General features: G+C 40.8%; 1 protein-coding gene across 2 annotated transcripts in view; it reads left to right on the forward strand.

Moving 5' to 3' along the window:
* Window positions 1–21,394, forward strand: part of Nubpl (NUBP iron-sulfur cluster assembly factor, mitochondrial) — a 180,320-nt gene extending 158,926 nt beyond the window's left edge. For both annotated transcript variants that reach the window (XM_051195822.1, XM_051195823.1), the window contains exons 9-11: window positions 11,886–12,006; window positions 15,864–15,946; window positions 20,411–21,394. In XM_051195822.1, the coding sequence (XP_051051779.1) occupies window positions 11,886–12,006; window positions 15,864–15,946; window positions 20,411–20,473 (267 nt within the window). In that variant the 3' untranslated portion in view covers window positions 20,474–21,394. The remainder of the gene's footprint in view (window positions 1–11,885; window positions 12,007–15,863; window positions 15,947–20,410) is intronic.
* The last annotated feature ends 1,512 nt before the right edge of the window (window positions 21,395–22,906 follow it).

Consider the following 22,906-nt stretch of genomic DNA (forward strand, 5'->3'; position numbering starts at 1 on the left):
TCCTCAGAATCTTCAGTTTGCTGCTTTTCACCTGAGCACATTTTACCCTCAAGTTAGGTACCCAGACTGAACAATGGACTTTTCTCTTGGGACTTGAGTAGTGCTGTTACCAACAAGAGTTCATTCTATCTACGGCTTCATTGTGCTCTTTCAAAAGACCCTTTCACATTTCAGCTCCACACCAGAAGTTCTGTCGATGGAGAGACCTAAACATTCATCTGTTCACTAAATATACACTAGACAAATGATCTGGGTAGGATCTTTCTTATTGGGTCTAGGGATATAAGTCTGAAAACTCAGGCAAGTACAGTAGTGTTGAGGATTTCTCAGTTTGCCTGTAACTGAGATCTGGACTTTAAAATGTTTTATTCTGCTGGGGTTTAATAGAAAGGATAGACTCCAAGAAAGCATGGAGTAGAAAGGGAATATTGGGATGGCCAGGGGTCACAGTGTAATGTGATATACCATTGGTCATGAATCAGTACAGTAAAAGGTAGGACCAAACACTGTATAGAGCTCCACCCTCTGCTTTAAGAGAAACCCTCATTTCCTGACATCATTAATTATAAACACACACCCTTTTGCCTTTTTAGGGATCAAGGTATAAAATGTGGCTCCTGTCTGGCCGACAATCTAAAAAACACTGGTGGGGGTTATGGACAGTCAGCCTGATCCAGAACAAGATCTAGCTATACTAATCTTGGGCATATACCCATAAGATACTCAATCATATCTTAAGGATACTTGTTCAACTATGTTTATAGCAGCATTATTTGTAATAGCCAGAATCTGGAAACGACCCAGATGCCCCTCAATGAGGAATGAATAAAGGAAATGTGGTACATTTACACAATAGAGTATTACTCGGTTTTTAAAAACAAGGACACCAGGAAATTTAAAGGCAAATGGATGGAACTATAAAAAACCATCCTGAGGCAACCCAGACTGAGAAAGACAGCATGGTATGTACTCAATCATAAGTGCGTATTAGCTATAAAACAATTAATATCTATGTTACAATTACTGGAGAAACTAGGTAATAAGGGGAGGGTTCATGGGGGGTAGACAGACACCCAGATCTCCCTGGGAAGGGGAATAGAAGAGATTTTATGAGTGGTCTGAGGGCAGTTGGGGATGGGAACATCGGGTTGTGGGGGATGGAGAGGAAGAGTATTGAAAGGGACTATGGGGTGCATTTTGGGGTCAGGCAAAAACCTGGTGCAAGAGAATCCCACAGAAATCTACAAGGATGACCCCAGCTAAGACTCCTAGCAATAGAGGATATGTATCCTGAATTGGCCTTCTCCTATGACCAGATCGGTGCTCAGCCCAATCATCATCAGAGAGGGTTTATTCAGCAATTGAAGGAGACAGATGCAGACCCACAGACAAACGTTAGGCAGAGCTTGGGGAATCCTGCAGGAGATGGGGAGAAGGGTTGTAAGAGCCAGAGGGGTCAAGTACATCACAAGAAAACCCACAGAATCAACTACCCTGTGCTCATTAGGGCTCACAGAGACTGAACCCACAACCAGGGAGCCTGCATGGGACTGAGCTAGGCCCTCTGCATGTATGTTACAGTTGTGTAGCTTGGTCCTCGTGTGTGACTTCTAACAGTGGGAACATGGTTTGTCTCTGACCCTTTTTTAGGCCTTTGGGACCCTATTCCTCATTCTAGGTCGCCTTGCCCAGTCTTAATACATGGGGAGGTGCTTAGTCTTACTGCAACTTGGTATGCCATGTTTTGTTGATACTCATGGGAAAACTGCCCTTTCCTAAACAGACATGGAGGAGGAATGGATTGGGGGGTGGGGTGGGGACAGAGGGAGGTTGTGAGGAGAGACTTGGAGGCGAGGAGGGAGGAGAAACTGCAGCCGGGATGTAAAATAAATAAATAAACTTATTTATAGGTATATAAAAAGAAGTATTGCCTTAAAGGGAACCTTGTGCCAAACTGTCTAAATTCTTTTGAGCAATACATGTTGGCTAGTTTGCCTACAAGGTATCACCATGACTTCCTTTTGACAGTAAGGGATTTTATCCCTTTTTTTAGAAAAATGGATTTTACCCTTATAAAAATATACCAGTAATAATAAAATCAAACATACTGCCTCTCAGCCATAACTACATCTTACAGAGTGGAAACTGGCTCATTTTTGTCTTTCCACAGGGTCTTTTAGAAATTTTCATGTTCTGTAAAGTAGAGGCCCTTTCTGAGTTAGTTAATGAATTAGACTCATCTTACCCCCACAACACCCCCGAGAGGATGAGAACATCATCTACCCCATTTTACGGGGAAACACATATGAATTTATGCATCTGTTTAGTGAGGCACTGAGCTCCACTGTCACCTGCAGGGCTGTCTCACCTGTGATTCTGCAGCCAATCCAGAACTGAGGCTGGTACTGTGGGACCCTGGGATATCAACCAGAGACACTCCAGGACCTAGTGTTTGCTTCTCATTGAGCTTTGCTTGTTCCAGGAAGGAAGTGAAAGTAGAGGGAATGGGGACCCTGCAGAGTGAGCTACAGCTATGGATCCACAGGTTCTGATGACAGCCGGGTGACAGCTGCGGACTAAGAGAAAGGCGGCTATGACCGTGGTCTTTGAGAAGCCCGAGGCTTGACGGCAGTCTTCAGTGCAAGGGAGCGTGAGAACTGGCCTGTCTGTAACAATGCCTTTAATTATTATGTTAAATTGCTCTACTAAATTATATTGACTTATCATTATTCAAGGCCACTTGCTTCCATGAGTGAAGTCCCTTAGTCCATTTACTTGTCATCCTGTTTCCTCATACAAATCACTGACCTAGACTGAAGTTTAAGCTTTGTAATTTATCACATGATAATTCAGCATCAGGTTTTTCATCCATGAAATAGGGCCAGTAATCCCCACCCCACTGGTCATAATGGCAATTGAATAAGATTGTGTATCCAGTACTTGGCATAACTTAGAGTGTAGCACTATTGATTAGTGGCTCTGACTGTTACTGTTTCAATGGCAGACTTCAGAAACCAGTATAAACCCTCCTTTTAAAGATTTAAGAATGCAAGGTTGTGAAAAGTTGTGCCTCGTGGACCATGGCTATTTCTCTGGTCCCTGGGAGGTATGTAGACACAGGCCTCTGCACTCATTCTTTCCATATCAGACATTTTGTAGAGGATAAAAATAAGAGCACCCATCTCATTTTTAATATCTATATGCATGCTTCATACACACACACACACACACACACACACACACACACACACACACCATACAGATGCAGGGCCAATGGAGTACAGAAAAGCACTTACAAATCTAACCTATTTCCATTACCACTATTCATTTCTCTGCTTTAAAGTGTGCTGCCCCCCCCCCAAACACACACACTGTTTCTTAAAACATAGCTTTTAATGCTTGTGACAGGTTCCAGGCAGCATTTAACCTGGTTGTGACCTTCAGAAACTGATTATACAGTGGCCTGACAATCTTACCTGTTGCTTACCTGAATCGGGGTTTAAAATAGAAGAAATTAGAATTTTGAGCCTGCTTAATTCAGTACATTTAGGCACAAAAATCCAATATTCTGTGCAATGTTGATATTTCAGGAGAGTCAATTTTAAAATGTTAATAAAAGATGTACCGTTCAGAGCCAGCAATGGATAGGAATTATGCAGGAATAACGTAAAATGGGGGCGGAAGCTGATGGTACCCAGTCATGCCATAGTTGCTTTGTTTCAGTAAAACTAGCTGAGGTAAAAAGGAAGCTTATACTTTGATGAGACATTAAACATGATTGAGCATGCCTATGGCAGCTCCGTGGCATTATGTAAATGAACCTATGGCAAAGCTGCTGTTTTTATTATGTCTGCTATCAAAGGACACACATAGCAGCTCTACAATAAACATAAACAGCTTAGCAATGTCTAGAGCATTCACAAGGTGGGAGGCTGTTTTGTTTTAGTGTGGATCATACAGATGCCAGTTATTTCCTATTTAGGAGAAGAGTCTCTGTGAACAGAATGAGTATATTGGATAGTCTAGATTCTTCCTAATTACCATTGGCTGCCCTATTGCAGACCTCGGTGGCCAGAGGATGCTCTCACATCAGTACAGTGGCTTCTAAGCTCCTTATTCACACTTTCCCTGCAGGCTTTCCCACAACTAACCCTGTTCTAAATAGTCTATTTGTCATGCAGTCTGCATTTATTAATCATGGGTTTCTCCTTTTTAATTATTTAAAGAGAAAATATATGACATCTATATCTGACAAACTATGCATCTAATATTCACATCTACACACATAAATAGCATATGTATGCATATATGCACATAAATGACTGCAGAGGCATTTTCTAGGATAGCAATGTCCAATGGCAATTCAAAGTAAGCTTTAACTGTAACTTTAAAATTTGGGGTAGTTATATTTTTAATATAAAAATAAAACAAAATGGGTAAAGTTATATTGAACCATACATTAAAAACATATTTTTGATACAAAATCCATTTAAAATTTATAAAAAGTCACCTAAGGGATTTTTTTTTTGTGCACATGTACATATGCATGATGTGGTTGGGGAATTCATATTCCATAATGCCTGTGTGAACATGAGAGAACCATTTTGTAGGGTTGCTCCTCTCCTTTCATCTTTGTGTGGGTTCTTTCAGTAGATTTTCAATCTACTCAGGTTGTCAGGCTTGCTTTACCCACTGGGAATTGTTACTATTCAGTAAGAAGAAAAATAATAGTTTGCAAAAATAGGCAGAATGTTTGAATAGGCACATTGTGGAAGCTGACATACAAATGACCAAAAAACATTTCAAATGTGCTCAGCTTCGTTCACAATTATGGCAATGCAAATTCAAATCACTGTAGGAATGATATCTGGGTATAATCTAATACTTAGACTTTAAAAATGACATGTAAAAGCATTCATAGAAGAGAATTTATAATATCCAAAGCTTAGAAATAGCCCGTATGTGCAGTAATAGAAGAGCGGATTATAGAATGTTGGGTCTCCGTGAAAATGGATTACAGATAAATGGCTTACCTGGATGAATCACATGGAAAGAAAAGAATTACATTGTATAATACATCCCTATAAAATTCAAGAACAGATAAAATTAATTTACTGCATTGAAAATCAGATTTGTGTGTTTCTTTGAGAAATATTTTCAGAGGTATACAAGGAAACATCTAGAACCCTGACAGTGTTTTTTTTTTCTTGTTAACATGAGTGTGCTGTTTCATAAACTATATACTTCTGATTTGTGTACTTACATGTGTGTACGTGTTCCTGGTATACTTTTATTAAAATCCTTAAAAATAAATAACTTGTGGACCTAGGTTATAGAAATATTTCCCATGTTCTTTATATTCTGACTAAGTCGTTGGTGGCCTGGATTTCACTTAAACACATCTCAATCTAGACTAGCCCTATTGCCCATGTTTACTAGCCACATGTGGCTAATGGCTACCCTATTGATGGACTGTGTGACCCCATAGTTTTGCAGCTTCTCTAGAGTTAGATGTCTCATGTGTGCACTGCAGTGTTAGATAAGAACAGGAGACTGTCCTTCCAGGGGTCTAATCATAATCTTACCCTACACCTTTGCTTTTATGGAAATTTTCCATTTGGAGCAGATGGTTGTTGGTGCTAGTTCATGAATGCCTAATATATCATCATCTAGGTTATTTGTTCTTAATGCTTTTGTACCATTCTTTTCATGATCACCTTTCATCTTTTTGAAGAATGTACTTATATGCATGTCAGGGAGGAATAGGGATTACATGCACCTGAATGTATGTGTCCACAGAGGCCACAGGAGGGCACCTGATCCCCAGGAGCTGGAATTATAGGTGGTTGACAGTCACCTGATGTGGGTGCCAGGAGCCAAACTAAAGTCCTGTGCATCTCTTCAGCCCTGTGAGCACCTCTTTTTTTTGAAAACAACTTTTATTGAGCTAAATATGCCTACATAAAATGCACTATTGTAAGTGCATAGCTCAAGTAATTTTTATAAGATGAATATACTTATTGTTTGTATTCAAGAAATAGAACAACCAAATGCCTTGAAATAAATATATACATTTGGTCACTTATTTGAGACCAAAATGTCAAGAATATGCACTGGAGAAAGGAAAATCTCATTGATAGATGGTGTGGAGACAACTTGGTGTCACATGAGAAGAATTAAATTAAATCCTGTCTCACATGGTATACAAAACCAGCTTCAAATGGTCTAGAATTATAAATATAAGATGTGAGACTATAAACCTATTAGAAGAAAACCTGAGAAAAAGCTCTCCTTACTGTGGGCAGGGACTTTCTGGAGGTGACAGATGCAGAAATGGAAAAATGAAATTGCATCAGCACAAGTAAGAAACAATCGACAGAACAGAGAGAAAATCTATGAAATGAAAACTGTGTTTTCACACTATGTAAGTGATAAGGGGTGTCTTAAGGTTTCTATACTGTGGTAAGACATGACCAAAAGCAACTTGAGGGAAGGGGTTCATTTCCTTTTGCATTTCCACATCCTGAAAGAAGTCAAGGCAGGAACCTTGAGGCGGTAACAGAAGCAGAAACCATGGTGGGGGGGGTGGTGCTGCTTCCTAGCTCACTCAGTTTGCTTTTTATATAAGCCAGAACCACCTGCTCAGGCTTGGTCCCACCCTCAGTGAGTTAGCCCCTCCCACATCAGTCCTTAATCCAGAAAATGCCATGGACTTGTCTATAGGCTAATTTTACAAGCCATTTTCTCTATTATGATTCCCTCTTCCCGGATACCCACTTTTGTGTCAAGTTGATAAAAACCAACCAGCATAAAGAACTACTATCCAAAATATGGAAATAACTCAAAACCCAGTTGCAAGGGAAGAGTACAAAAAGACATACAGATGACCATCAGGTATACAGAAAATTCTCAATACTAACTGTCAGAAATGAAAGGAAATCCACTGGGGTGTCCTGATACTAGAGAATGCTATACAAGAGACAAGCTTGAGAGAGGTGAAGAAAGGGAGAATATAGAATAAAGATTATGTTTTTAATCATGTGCATATGTGTTGGGGTGGTATGCACATAAAAGAATATAGATACCCATGCAGGTCAGAAGAGGGCACAGCATCCGCCTGAGCTGGAGTTATAGGCAATTGTAAGATGTAAATTACAGACATTGACAAGTATGTTGGGAGCCAAACTCCAGTCCTCTGCAGGAGCATTACTTGGTCTTAACTGCTGAGCCATCTCTCCAGTCCCAAAATTATTTTTTTTTTTTTTCTATTCAGAGTAAAGCCCAATTACTGTGCATGCATCCTATGGAACTAAAGTCAGCATGCCAAAGACATGCTTACACTCAAGTTCTTTTCAGTGTTATTCACAGAGGCCAATACATGGGACCCATGTAAATGACATCAACAATGAGCAAATAAAGAGTATTATTTATATACATAGTGGAATACTGTTCAGCCTTTAAAATCTTGTTGCAACACTATAGATAAATCTGGAGGGCATCATTTGAAGTAAAATTAGCTAGGCACAGAAAGACAAATGCTTCATGATTACAGTTATATATAAAATCTAAAGTGCTGAACTTGCAGGGGAAGAGAATGAAATAATGGCTATCAGGGTTGGGAGTAGGGCAGGGTGATAGCCTGGGAAAATGTTGATCAAGGGATGTAACATTTCAATGTAAATAGAAAATTACAGCAACCCAGGGCCCTCCTGCCTTCTACTAACTACCCATGGAATGCAACTCATAAAGCGTCTGTGACTGGGGCGATGCAGTGCTCGTCTTTATGAATCTAGCTCAGCTTGTTGGGTCATGATCACAAAATTCACATAAGTGATTGATGGTTGCTGTACTTCCTCATTTGCTGCACTGTGGGGGGCATGCAAGAATGTCCTGTTTTACTCTTAGTGAACACTTGGGTAGTTTTCCAACTGTTCTGCTGGGATTGTGTTCGCATCTGTGTTGGTTTGCTACCAGGAGTGTGCCATAGTCTAACTCAGTAGGTAGATATCGGCCTGACCATTTTACAGAATGGCCAGCAGCCAAAGACTGAGCTGTTTCTCCTCCCCACAGCCTTGGGTGTTTTCTCTTCAGTTTGGTTTTGGTCACACTGGTGCTCATATTTTTCAAACTCAGATGTGCTCTGGATATCTTCTTTGATGAAATACTTGAAAAGCTCCTACCTGTTTCTCATTCTGTTGTCTGACTTTATTGATTTGTTTCTTATATATTTCAATAAAAAGTCTATTGCAAACTTGTATTGTTTAAGTCATGCCCTGCTCTATAGTCTCCCTTTCCATTAAATGACATGTTTGTCTCCTAATATTATTAAATTCCTATTCAATTAAAAATGCTTAAGCTTGTCTCTAGTGTTTCTTTGTGTGTGACTCCAAGCTTGCAATTGTACTCACTTGTTTTCTCCTGGAAGTGTTTCGCTTTTCACTCTTAGCCTCTTGTCTGCATGAAATTAGTTATCTGTATGATGCAAATGGTGGGATAAGATACACTAATTTCTATGTGGCTCCCCAGCTAACATACAGACACTGTGTTGTTCCCATTTTAAACCAATGGCATTCATACAGAGTTCTATTCTAGGCTCCATGCTATTCCATTATAGCCAACTTTGCTGCTGCTATTTTTGTTAATATTGAAGCAAGGTTGTATATGGGTGAAGTTCTTGAGACAGACATTCTAGTTGAGTGCAGTTAGTTTATTAAGACAAATGAGGAAGCAGTATTAGGGCTTTTGCACTCAAGTTGGTAGATGTCACATTAGTGTGATGGCTTGCTTTTTGTTTTCTTTTAATTTCACTTTTGTCAATTAATGATGCTTCATATATCGCAATGCATATTTCCTTATATATGTGTGTTCATATGTTTTAGCACATATATTGATAGTTTTTTATGTTATTTTCATACACAGAAATCATAAAATAGAAACTCTAGAAAGAAAATTATTTCTTCCTACCTTTGTATCAACTAAGGCAGGGTGGAGTTATGACATCAATACTTGTCAGGTGGTTTCAGTCAACTGTAGCTGGCTTGTGTTGGTCCTCATGTCCATTTTCCCTGTATCATACTCATCTATGGAATCAATACTGACACAACAGCCACTGTCTGGACACCAGGACAAAGAGGACAGAAAGGGGAGTTAGTCCCTAAATCTTGACTGTAAGTGACACAGGTACTTCTGCCCACATTAATTTGGCCTAGACATGTCCTCACCTAACTGGAAAGGAGAAAATCTATTTGTGCCAAAGAGGAGAGGAGAGCTGGGTATATTTTAGACAGATGATCACCTCCCATAGGATTAATTGTGAAGCACATGGCCCTGAATTTCTGTTTATCTAAAAAAATAAAATAAACACACAAAGACAAACACATTTTCTTTTCTCATCATATTGTTTCTAAACCTCTGAGTAAAATTCCTCTTATTATAGGCAAGAAGGCCTTTCCTATCCAAACCCTTCCATGGCTTCTCTGCACTGTGGAATTCCTTACCCATGGCAAGCTCTCCCGTTTCAGCTGCAGGTCTACCCCAGCCTACCTAGGATTCACAGGGCCTTGCAATTTCCAAAGGGAGACATGTATTTCCTACTCACAATTGAAAGTTTTTCTTTCCTTGTTTTTGCCTGGCTTTTATGTAATTTTTAGGTCAGAAATTTCCTCAAAGAAACCCTCTTAGACACTGGAATAGATGAATTATTTCCATTCTGTTTTCTTATAACAGTTTGTACTTTACTTCCAGGACAAATCTTTTTTTGCTCAACCCATTTCTCCAATTGTAGTATGAGTTTTAATGCTCTGCTCACCCCAATGTGTGCTTTCCCTTAGGTCTAGCTCAGTTACTGGCATAGTAAATGCTATTTGGTTATATCTGTGTATTTTATGTCTGTTACATTTATGCAGTCTATAGAGAACATGTCTCTGTATTATTTGGGTTTCTGTAGTCAACAGAGGACATGAGAGTTGAATTGGGGAAATTGCAAATACATTCATGCTATGCCTCTATGCCATGGGGGCTAAGAGCTTCCAGATTCTCTCTAAAATGCAGCACACCTAGATTTTCACTTTATTTGTTTTTCATGTTGTATTTTATTGAGTAATGTTTTTTATGTTTAAGTTGAGAGCCCTAAAGTCAAGGTATATATAATATTCAACATAAATAGAAGTTAAACTGCCCAAGCAATGGGGACATTATATAGTCATGTCAATAAGCAAATAAACCTTATGATACTAAGCTGTGTTTTCTCCTACCTTTCTGGAGATGGTACTGAATTACCAAAACATGTGTGATTCAATTTTTTGTAATAGTTTGCATCAGCAAAATGGCATGTATGAGCTGCTTTGAAAAGCTGTGCTGCACAGGACTCCTTCACTGCATCTGTGCTGCACGGGACTCCTTCACTGAATCTCCGCTGCACAGGACTCATTCACTGAATCTCTGCTGCACAGGACTCATTCACTGAATCTGAGCTGCACAGGACTCCTTCACTGAATCTCTGCTGCACAGGACTCCTTCACTGCTTGGCTTCATTCCCATTTGTGTAGACTGCCTTCAACTTCTCTGCTCTTCCTTTCGGAAACAATAATAAGTCTTACCATGTCAGTGTCATCGTTGGCTGTCTATGCTATTCTTCATTTAAGATGCAAGTGACCTAATAGTCTCCTACAGTGACGATCTTATGGTGGAGCAGTTGGGACAGCACAGACACCTTTATTCCTGTGCTCTCACTGTGGTGCTCTGCATTCTTACTCCAGAAGAGAACTTTCTTTAAATCCATGTGAATGTGAGACTTCAAGGAGCACGAATGCTTAAAAGAGGCAGTGTGTTGGCTGCCACCTACTGCAGACCTGTGTCCTCCATTACCCGTTCCTCTTTCTCCCTTCCTGTTCTTGAGCATATTGTCACCATGCTACATTTGACACCATGCCTCCGCATGCCACCACCTCTTTTTTGCACCTTTTCAACTTCAGAGATCTTTGTTGTTTCTTGTGTCTGGTGAGCATTAATATCCTGTCTTTTGATTTGTTACTGTTCTCATTGCTATGACCAAAATGCCCAAAAGGAAGGAGAGATTTGATTGGTTCACAGTCTCCTAGGGGTCAATCCACAGTTGCTTGTCTCCATGTGGTTGGGAAGCGTGTGAAGGAGAAAGTTGTTCACATTGTGTTGGACAGGAAACAGAGAAAGGGGGAAGAGAGAGAGAGAGACAGAGAGAGAGACTGGAGAGGTTGGAGCAGGATAACAAGTTATTCCAGTGATTTAATTCAGCAAGCTGGAACCCACTTCTAAGAGTTGCCAGTAACACCAGCTGGGAGCAAGCTTTCTATTCAAGAACCTCTGGGAAACTGAATATTCAAAGCATAACAGCCTGTGACCCTGGCCTTCCTCACCTCTCTGTGACCTTCCTCACCTCCCTGTGACCCTCTCCTCCCTGTGACCCTCTCCTCCCTGTGACCCTGACCTTCCTCTCCTCCCTGTGACCCTGGCCTTCCTCTCCTCCCTGTGACCCTGACAACCACCCACTAGGTGACCATAAATGTCAGGCAGCTGCACTTTGCTGCCTTGGCTATTCCCCTGCTCCTGTTTTTGGTGCAGACATCACGCCTCTTCAGGTTGCCCCACCTACCATCTGAAGGAGCAGTTGCCTCTGCGCATTCTTCCCAGGCCAAGCATTTTAGTTCACTTTTATCCCCTTTTAGCATTTATTACTGTTAGTTACCTATCCTCATCTCTCACTAGCTTGTGAGTTCCGTAATAGCAGAGAGTCCTGCCTTACTCACCATGTATCACTAACTAGTAGGTACTCAGTAAAAACACATTGAATTATATACTATGATATGCTGTAATTCCATTTTAACTTTAATGTGTTTGTATTATTCTAGGTTCTTGGACTTGTCCAAAACATGAGTGTCTTCCAGTGTCCAAAATGTAAGCACAGAACCCATATTTTTGGTGCTGATGGAGCAAGAAAGCTAGCACAGACCCTTGATCTTGATGTTCTAGGTAAGACCTTAGAATGCTCTTTCATGGGGGAAATTTCAGGAAGGGAAACGGCAATGAAGCCTGCCATGGAGTTAATGTAAGTAGTTGTTTGGAGCGTTGTGTTTTTGGAGTGTTAGTATAGCGCCACTGTATGTGTCAAGCTCTCTCTAGAGTCTGTGAATAAGCTTGTTCATGACATGGTTTCCACGACACATTAAAACCTGCCTGTATATTCAGTTTGAGTAGAGAGATGTAGTCTGGGTACCATTGTTCAAAGCCATATTTTAAGTGGTGGTAGTTAGCTTGGTTGTGACATCAGACATAGATGTTACTTTACAAGTAGGTGTGCAATGGCCGTGTTTCCTCAGTGTGATACAGCACACCTTCTATGAGAACATTCCTGGACTGTGTGAGTGCCTTTATGAGAAGTTCTCTGTCAGTCTTCCAGCTGCTGAATGACAATATCTCCTTCTGATTACTCTGATATGCAACTGCCATTTCTACAAAAGATAGCACCCAAATTTTCACTGTAGATGTTGTTTACTGCACTGGATCCAAGAAATAAATAGTGTAGGAAGAGGGGAAAAGATCATGTGATGAGTGAAAAAAAATGACAACAACCCGGATTTTGAGTAATGATTTTATAAAAAGTCCACAAACAAGCTGTGGATGTTTAAGACAACATGCTTTCTTATTGCGGTCCTGAATGAGCTCCTGTTCAGAGCATACACAGATGTTACTAGCTTCAGGTACTTGGAAATTAAGATCTTTTATAGATGAAACAATTTCAAATCGTTCTCTATTGTAAGTTTCCGAAAGTTAATGCTAAATGCATTGTTGTTATTATTCATTGCTCTGTAGTTGCAACTACAATACCAGGTGAATGCTAATGATATATTTTGATACATTACTATAATTATAGCCACTAATTATATTCTCTAGAAAGTTCAATTTTCCAAATCTGCATAATAACGTAACAGATTGACTTTCACTTATGTAATAAAGTAAATGTGTAATTATAAAGGCATTATTGAATTATGCTGGTAGTGTACTTCCCTAACTTAGAACGAGTGGGGCAGTTTGGTAACTCATTTATTTAGATGTTGAAGACTCCGGGACACTGGAAGTGCTCTCTCAAGCAGCTGCTCACAAATGTGTGATGACCTAAAATGTGTGATGGCTACTGGGCCCTACTGTAGAAGAGCATCTCCACACTGTCACAGGAACAATAATTAGGACTTCCCATTCATCTACTCAGTGCAGTCAGGGAAGCCCAGAGAGATCTCCCATGAACTGCAGGGGGCACTCTGCTTATAAAGAGGTGGGACTGGGCATGAGGAACTGAAACCAGGAAGACCTTGCTCAGCTCAGGTTTTCTGCAGTTTAACATCCCCACCCCAATTCTTTTCTGACCTGTTGGGTTGATAATTCCTAAAATGGCTCTTTGAATTTTTATAATTGTATTTGTAAATTTATTTCTGTCCTGTGTGTTGGGGTGAAGGGATGGTGGCACATGTGACATTGTGTTCATGAGGAGGTCAGAGAACAACTTTCAGAAGTCAATTTTCTCCTTCCATGCCATGAGAGTCCCTAAAACTGAACTCAGGGCCAAGTGTTTTTATTGCCTGAGCCACCCCTCTGTCCTGAAGTGGTTCTGTAGATCTTTGTCCATGCGAATCTAAAGGAATAGTAGATACACAGTAGTTAAGTCTCAGACCATCCCAGAGAAAAGTCTGCCCAGCATCTGGAATGTGCCCTGAGTTCTTTCCAAGATGCTCTTCCTGGCCAGGCTGCTCCTTGGGCTTCATTCCCATTCCCACTGAGGCTTCCCGTGGTCTTCTGTGTCTGTGTATATTGGTAGGACTCTGGAGGGCAAGGACTATGTCAGCAGGTGACTATAAAACACAGGCTTGACCTGTCTTCTTCCATTTCTGCAGCAGAAAGAAGCCGTTCAGGTTTCCTTGATTAAAAACTTTCTGAGTCTCTAAGCTCTTTATGTAACATTTACCTGTCTGCTCCTGTGAGAATCTCCTACAGTCTTAAATTGACCTGCAGAAGGACATCAGATTTGCTGCAAAGCTGATTCTTAAAGGAAATAATCATGTGTTTTATCATTTGACTGTTGGATATTTTATCTGTCAGTGTTCTCTAAAGGAACAGAACTCTGTGAGAGAGAGGGGAAAGGAGAGGAAAAGAGAAGAGAGAGAAAATGTGTATACTTTTTAGAGTGGGTTACAGTCTACAGTCTGGTTGATCCAATAATGGTTTTCTGTTAACCTGAACCAAATGGCTAAGAATCTAATAGTTATTTAATTCACAAGGCTTGATCTCTCATTTGGTATTCAATCCATGTTACAATCCTGAAGATGTAGGTTCTAATACCAGAAAAGGTATGCTTCAGCAACAGGATAGATGAGCTTGCCATCAAGAGTGAAGGGAAGCAGGCAAAAAAAAAAAAAAAAAAAAAAACCAAAACAAAAGCTTCCTTCTTCCATGTTCTTTTATGTGGGCTGCTACCAGGTGTGGCCAGATTTTGGGTGGATCTTCCCAGCTCAGATGATCCATGCTAGCAAATCTCTCAAAGGTTTGTCCAGCTGCTTGGGTTTTAGTTAGTTACAGATGTAGTCAAGTTGACAGCCAAGATTAGCATCTTGGATATTTAGGAAAGCATGAAGATTGTATGAGCAGAGTACAGCAATATACATGTATAATGAAACTCATTTTGTACACTAGCCAAAAAACCTAAAAATAACTGGAACAACAATTGCGAAGTTGGCTGATAATAGCAGCTTGAAATACTTGTCTCTCTGCTGTACTATGTGGGATAAATTATAATATTTTGTGACATAGATGTCTGCACTGTTTATATTTCTTGGCAGGGTACTGTGTGAGATATTGATATAAAACACACATTTACACACATGTTTTGGTAACCTTTATAGGGATTTGAGCATGCTGAGACACATGACTCCATCTACTACATTTTAGTTCCCAGCCTTCAGAGACTGGGTCAAAGCACTCTGCTCTCACACCTCTGGGTACAGCCTTGTCAGATGTTCACAGCTGCTCCATGTCAGTCTGTGTGCTTGCAGTGCTTCCCAAGAACACATCAAGCTCACACGCTATGTCTCATGCTACATGATTAGTAGACAGTTTTTAAAAAAGTGACTCAAACATAGATTGATATTGAGATATATATCTGACTTATTTTTTAAAATGTTTTTATTGCACTTTTTCTATGTTTGTGTATACATATGTGGGCGCAGGTACCTTGGCAATGTGTGTGTGGTGGGGATCACAGAACAACTTCAAAGTTGATTCTCCCATTACACTGTGTAGGTCCTGGGGATCTGCCTTGAGTCATGGGGTTTGGGAGCAAGCACCTTTACCTGCTGAGCCATCTTGCCAGTCCATGATTTATTTCATAACTGCTGTCTTTGCTGACGCATCTGGCAACATCTGGAAGAATCTTTGGTGTCTGTCTGGGACTGCTTTGCCTCTGCATTCTTTCCTTGTCCATCTTCTCCTTGGTGTGCAACACATCATGTCTGTCAACTATTACAGGGGATTGCCCTCTGAGCTATCCCTCGCCTGGAGATCTTCAGCAAATAACAAATCAGATGTCTCATTTCTTGGTTGGTTGCCCCAAAACTTGTACCTGTGTGCATGCATGGTCTCTCAACTGCCTTAAGTGGAATTTTTCACCCTTACTTTGCATTCAAAATTCCTCTTTTAGGCATTTAGCAAATTGAAGGTAGGCATAGTTCAACTTAGTCTGGGAGACTTCAGTTCAGATTTTATTTCTTCCAGAGTTGGAGCAGTGAGATTGTGAACACCTGTGTAAGCATCTCTGTCTGTTTCCCCATGGGCTTTTGCAGGAGATGTACCCTTACACCTCAGTATAAGGGAAGCCTCAGATAAAGGTCAGCCAGTTGTGTTTTCACAGCCTGAAAGTGAGGAGGTAAGTTGTGTTTTCATGTGTCTGTCTTTTTGTGAGATGCATTCTTTGTGATATACAGAAAGTAGAGAGATTACATTAAGCTTGCTTGTGCACAGGACATAATACATACATACATACATACATACATACATACATACATACATACAGGCTACTTACCTTGACTCTGAGCCACTCATCATGTCATGTGCCAGGCTGCGAGTGTGGGTACCAAACTCTCAGTTCAAACAGCAGATAGCTGGCCTCCTGGCACTTTTCACATAAAGAACCCATATGAGAACTTGCTGGCTGGCAACTGCTAACTGCTCCAGAGTGTGACCCCTTCGGCTGGTTGTTGAGAGAAGGGAAGCTGAAGTGAGAAAGCAGGTACATGGAGTATCCAATTAGGGATAGTCGGGAGCAAGGCAGAAAATCTAGTAGTGTTTCCTTAGCCAGCATCCTAAGGGATAACTGACAGAGTTGCTAAGTTGCCAAAATATGAAAAATTTAAGGATAAACATTTTATTATGTTTCTTGAAAAACAGACATGAAATCAGTCATGTATATGTCTTCTTTTCTGCTTAGCCCTTGCTGTTTAAGTTGGAAGCTCAGTTATCTGTGTGTCAGTTTGGATGTAGTTTTGTGTCCTGTCATCAGCTCCAGTCTTGCCCTTAGTGGACTCCAGCCTTGCCCTCAGTGGACAGGACTCTTCCTGTCCGCTTATGACAACTGCCCTCTTCATTCTTGTTCCCTTCTCTAATCATCTATGAACAAGAAAGTGTAAAAACCAAGCCTGGCTAATGCCATGAATAAAGTGGGAGTAGATTTGATCTAAAATCATGAATAAACAGCTCCGATTCATTCATAGTTGCCTTTGGTGGGCTCAGAGGGACTCTCCCTGCCTTGAGTGTCAGCCAGTGTGATGCAGCTGCTGGAGTGTGACCTCTGAGTAAATCAGTGTTTTCCTTTTAGGTATTACATTTCCTTTCTACTTTTTCTTTAAAGAACTTTCAGATTAGCAAAACCATAACTTTTTATTGTTTTCATGAAAAGTTTGAAATGAGGATTTAAAAAAAAAGTTATGCACATTTAAATGACTTCCAGGAGCAGAATAATTAAAGGTATTTACTATTAATTTCAATTACGAGTTGAGATTTTTAAGGTATTTCTACATGTTCATTATTGCTTTCCACCCCTCTTTACAATACTCCAAAAATAAGAAGCAATGCATTGAGTTACAGGAATGTCATTTAACAGAGAACATATAACAAATCATTCAAAGAAAATACAGTTTTAAATGCTAAGCAGTTGTATTGGTAGTATTTTTGGAGTTAGTGTTTCTGTGGCCTGATTGTGGTCACTGGGTCTCACTGTTCCTAGGTGACAGTGGTAAGGGTCCTAAAACGGTCTCAGTCTTTTGAGCTAGGCTACTTTTGGTTGAGTTTCATAAAATGATAAAACTCTAATGCACTCATTGTCAATGTTAAATATGAAGGCTTCTGGTCATTTTTAAGTAGAAATGCTATAAATAGGAAAGCATGAAGTGAGTGTCTGGTTCCTTGTTCTCCATCCATGGAAGCAATTACTTCCGTTCTGGGGTTTCAGACATTGTTGCTCTTGTTGGTCATATTCTAATAATAGTAGTCAGAGGACTTTAATACACAATATACACAATTTCTGTCCTTCTAACAACTCAGTGTGCTATGTAGGGAATCCCCCTATTGCAGATGAGGAAACTGAAACTCAAGGAAGATGAATCATTTCCCCAGGACTGTCACAGAGCTAGTAAACTGTAAAATAGCAAGAAGCCAGTCTGTTCTTTTCAATCAGACTCTTTACATTGTGTCGGCCTCTGGCTCCCATATTAATAGCTCCAACTTCTTTGTCATTTCTTCTAAGAGACAAGCATAATGCTAAGTACATTCCTCCCCTTTTTCACCTGGTTCCCATAGCATCCTTGTGAAGCAGATTCCGTCTCCTAACCCTTAAGCAGGAGTTTGTTTACACTGAGGAATTTTGTCCAGGCTAGTACTAGAAGGCACTTGCACACTCAGCTGGTACACAACCCATGCTTTCTCTTCCCAGTCAGTTTCCACTTGACTTTCCAATTGCTGCAGGCCAGTTCTGTGTGGCTAGGGTGCCTGGGAGCTGGCTTCGGTCACCTCTTTTGTATACAGCACAGAGCTCAAGGGGACAAGCTCAGGAGAATCCGCCCCTTGGGTTCTGCTGCCAAGGACAGCCATGGGACAGGGCTTGGGATCCTAACCTGTTCGGAGGGAAATCTTGTCAAAATGTGCCAAGGTGCATTTTCTGTGGGAAATTACCTAAGAGTTGTGTTAAGAGTCACAAAAGGGATCTCTGAAGGGATGGAAAAACATAGAATTGGAGTCCATGCAGAGTGATTGCCAAGCTTACCACTATCTAATTGGAACCCCCAAAGATCTCCCTCTACTCTTAAAGCTTCCTCCCCCATCTATATACTGATGCCATGTGTGTATGGGGGGGTGAGTTAAATGAGGTATATGCAACTGCACTGGAAGATGCCAAATAGATCAGAGCTGCCCTTCCTGCCTTTAGAAACTTGCTCTCTAAGGTGTCCTAGCCACCTGATGCCTTTCCTCTCCCCTCATAAAAGGACTAGGTCCAAGTATGCCTAACCCTTACAGCATGAAGGAAATTTTACTCTGATGGCCTATAGTCCAGAGTAGCAGGGTTTAAGTTGGGTTCCCAGCTGGAGCATTAAAAAAAACATTTCTTGATGTTAAAGATTGTAACTGGGTCCTGGACTCTGCCTCTACCTAAGATAACTTTCTTTATCCAAACAAAACAAGTAAGTTTGCTTCTGGAAGTTTAACTCTGCTCTGGTACTTCTCTTTCAGGAGAGATGAACACTACACAGTGCTAACTCAGATAGGGGTGCGGGTTCTGGTGAATTTGAGGCATCATTTGAGAAGTTGGGAGGGCTGTGACACCAGTTAAGAGCTAATGGTTGTTACCTACCCAGTGAATGGGCCCAAATTTCTATCATGGCACCAGTTAAAAGAGTAAGCCAGAGAATGCAGAAGAGGAAGGACGGGTGATGTCTGCTTTGAATCCAGCTCTAAATGTCATAGCATTGCCTCATGCTGGCAGAATTGTAACTGACCTTTGCCTTTTCTGAAACTAGTAAACATGGAATGAACCAATGACAGGTGATTTGTATGGTCTTATCATTTGTATCAAATAAAAAACTAGCATACAAAATGATATCCTCTTAGAAGATATTCTTGAAGATTTTCAAATATAAATGGAAGATTTATTATCATATAATTTCTAGGTTATCCCCCCATTGCCTTAATAGGAACAAATATGATAAACCAACTACAAATATTACAAAACAGAAATGAAGCTAACTTCCATACAAGTTCTTTCACTCTGGCCTCATTTTTTCCCTGTTGCCTAGTAGGGACAGAGCAGAGTTCCTTTAGATGGCCGAATAGACAGACCTGCAATAATAACAGGGAAGTTGAGCTAAGAAATGGTTAGCTCAAGTAACAGCTTGAGAAATCTCAATTGTATATTTTACATAGATGTATTTGTGGTGTTTATGCTGGATGACATAAACAGAGATTTCATTATTCCTCAGGAAAAAATGTTCTCCAAAAGTATTCATATGAGCTACTCAGTGAAACACTCCCTCCCCCCTTCCTCCTTCCCTCCCTCCCTCCCTCCCTCCCTTCCTCCCTCCCTCCCTCCGTTCCTCCCTCCCTTTCCTTCTCCCTCCCTCCCTTATGGTTTTGGCACTTTGAGAGTCTTGTATAACCCATTCTGGCTTTGAACTCACCGTAGCTGAGGATGACCTTGAACTCCTGATTCTCATGCTTCTATCTCCCAACCCACAGGGATTACAGGCATGTGCCACCAAGCCTGGCCAGGCTTAGTGGCCTCTTAAGCTGTGCACACTCTGAGCCAGCACTTTACATGCCTTCCCATAACCCTGGGAAGCATGTGCTGGTCCCACTGACATCTTAGAGCTGTAGAAACATCCTAGGAGGAATATGTTATTGCCTAAGGTCCTTCAGCTAGTCAGTAGTGACACCAGGCTTTCCAGCCAAGCCTGTGTGACTCCAGGGCCCCAGTTCCTCTCTCATGAGCTGTCCTGTCCCCTTCTAAACCATTGCATCCCATGGATTTCCCAGCATAGGGCTTCACATGCAGCAAGGACCAAAATGTATTGGTTGAAGTGATACAATGCTGCCTGAAAAAAAAAAAAAAAAAAAATCAGTCTCAACTCAGCGCTTTCAGAAAGTCACCTTCTAAGTATTTACCCTCAAATAGCATGAGTCCCTTTCTCCTGTGACCCACCTGCAATGCACCCTCACTGCTGGACTCCCCAGCCCAGACTGTTGCTTTACCATCAGCTACCACAGCGGCCATCTGTGACACACAGTTCAGGAGTCATTCCGTGTCTCCTGGGAAACATAGAACAATGAGTCTGTTCTTTTCCAGGCCAAAGCTTACCTGCACATTGCTTCAGAAGTGGTAAGAAGATTGCAACCACCTCCAGAGTGATGCCCCAGTGTCCTGGAAATCGCCCTGGTATTTGATAATCACCAACTGTCAAAAATGAGGATTGTCGCAGAGTGTGGAACTCAGAAAAATGATGGCTGCCGTGATTATTTTCTTTCATTTCTTCAGAAATGGCTCATTTTCAAATTTGATTTGACAGCCCATGACTCGCAAATAAAGTTTGTATGTCTCTGTGGAAAACGGGTTTGTCAGCTTCACTGTGCTCCATTCATTCAGCCACCTCATGAGGAACTGTGACCTCCAAGATACTACAGTCCCAGGTCTGAAGAGAAAAGCACTCTCCTGCCGAGTCGATGAGTCTGTCCAGCTGTTTCCATCTACATACGGATGTAGGTGGAACACCTTGCCACCAGGCAGTTTGGTTCTGGTTCGGATCTTGCCCGTAATCCTGTCTTAAACATGTTCTTGATGGAGAGGACTTCTGCTTCATGTGGCCCAGACAGACCTAGAGACTTGATGAATATGAATCTCTAGGATTGGGCCAGGGTATTGACAGTGATTTTGATTATGATAGTGTTTTAGTCACTGTTCTATTACTGTGAAGAGACACCATGACCATGGCAGTTCTTTGAAAGAATTTAATTGGGACTTGCTAACATTCGAGAGGGTTAGTCCCTTGTCAGCATGGTGGGAAGCATGAGGCAGACGTGGTGCTGGAGAGGTAGCCGAGAGTTCTACATCTGGATCACGAGGCATCAAGAAGAGAGACGCTGGGCCTGGTTTGAGCATTTGAAGCCCCAAAGCCCACACCCAGTGACACACTTTCTCCAACAAGGCCACACCCTGTCATGTAGCACCACTCCCTAATAACTAAGCATTCAAAGATAGCAACCATGGGAGCCATTCCTATTCAGACAACCACAGATAATAATTATGGTAATAAAAATAACTTTTGTCAAGTGATTTCTATAGCCTTAGAATTTTTCATTCATACAGTGGGCACTGTTCATTTTATGAATGAGGAATGTAGGTATGGGAAAGGTAAGTGCCTTTTGTTGGTAGGTTCCTATTTCTAGAAGATGACGAAGCTGGCATTCAGCCACTTTGGCAGTTTACTGCTAGAGTCCTCCCTTGTACATATTAAGTATATTCTGATTGCAAGAGAGAGGCTTAGTATTCACTGTAGTCATGACATCCCAACCCCCTCCTTAGGGTATTCATGTTTCCAAGAATATACTTTGGAAAACATGTGGCTTGTCTAATTGAAACACAGATAGAGAGCCAAAGACATTCCAAGGTCAGGGAGCTATAAAGCTGCAAGTACTGATAAGAGCCCAGGAATGCATCCCTGGTTTATGGTCAGCTATACAGAAGTGATCTTTGCCCTTTGGCAAATCCTATGATGCCCTATGATGCTGCTCTTTAATTGGCAGGTAGAAAGGTAATTGAAGGTAAGATATACATACCATCAAACAACTATAAGGACATGTCTAGCACCTTATATGGGAGACCCAAAAAGTCAGGGGTTTGCAATGAACAAATGATTACAAAACATCTATACCATGATAGTACTCCACAATTGAAAATGAGAAAACTGAGGATTCATGCAGCAGTCTCACTAACATATAGTCAACTTGTGAATGCTTTTGAAATGAAAAGGATGATAGATTACCTTGTAGCCATGTAAGTAAAGGGTAGAGATAGAAAGTTAAGTTTTGCTTTAAAAGAACATGAAGAATTCTAGTAAATATGGTAGTATTTTCCCTACTGCAGTACTAGTAGAATTTAGGTTTTCACATGCTAGGCAAGGGCTCTACCACTGAACTATATTTCTATCCCTGTTTACTTTTTATTTTTGAGACAAGATCTCACAGAGTCTCCAGGATGACCTTGAACATGCTGTGTAAGCCAGGCTGGCCTTGAATTTATGATATCCTACCTCAGTCTACTGCATGTCTGAGATTATAGGCCTGTACCAACAGATCTGGATGATGGAAGGCTTCTCTATTATGCTTTTTATTGTTTTGTTGTGATTGCAAGATTGAGTACAACTGTATTAACAGTTAAGTTACAGGCATATGGAATCTGTTTTGCTTCTTAAAATTGTGTGTAAATCTGTATTTATCACCAAAAAAAGTAAAAATTGAATTAGAAATCTGTATATACAGTGAAATGTTTGGATCAAGTTATCCATACTAACTCTTGAAGGAAAATCTTCATGGACACACAGAAATCATTATTCATCACTAAAAAGATAGTAAAGGCTTAAAATTTCAGATACTTATTTGTATCTTATTGTCTATCTTGTAAGGGGGTGCTATAGATGGCCATAGAATATGTGTAAATACTGAGAAGCAACTACTGAAACCAAACTCCACTTTTTGGAAAAGAAGACTGGAATAGACATCAGGGGTGTTTTCCTCTGTGCCCTTGTGATTGGACACAGCTACTGAGGAAGTGAGAGGGGCTTCCTTC

Source organism: Phodopus roborovskii, unplaced genomic scaffold, assembly GCF_943737965.1.
Source record: "Phodopus roborovskii unplaced genomic scaffold, PHOROB, whole genome shotgun sequence".
In the NCBI taxonomy this organism is placed as follows: domain Eukaryota; kingdom Metazoa; phylum Chordata; class Mammalia; order Rodentia; family Cricetidae; genus Phodopus; species Phodopus roborovskii.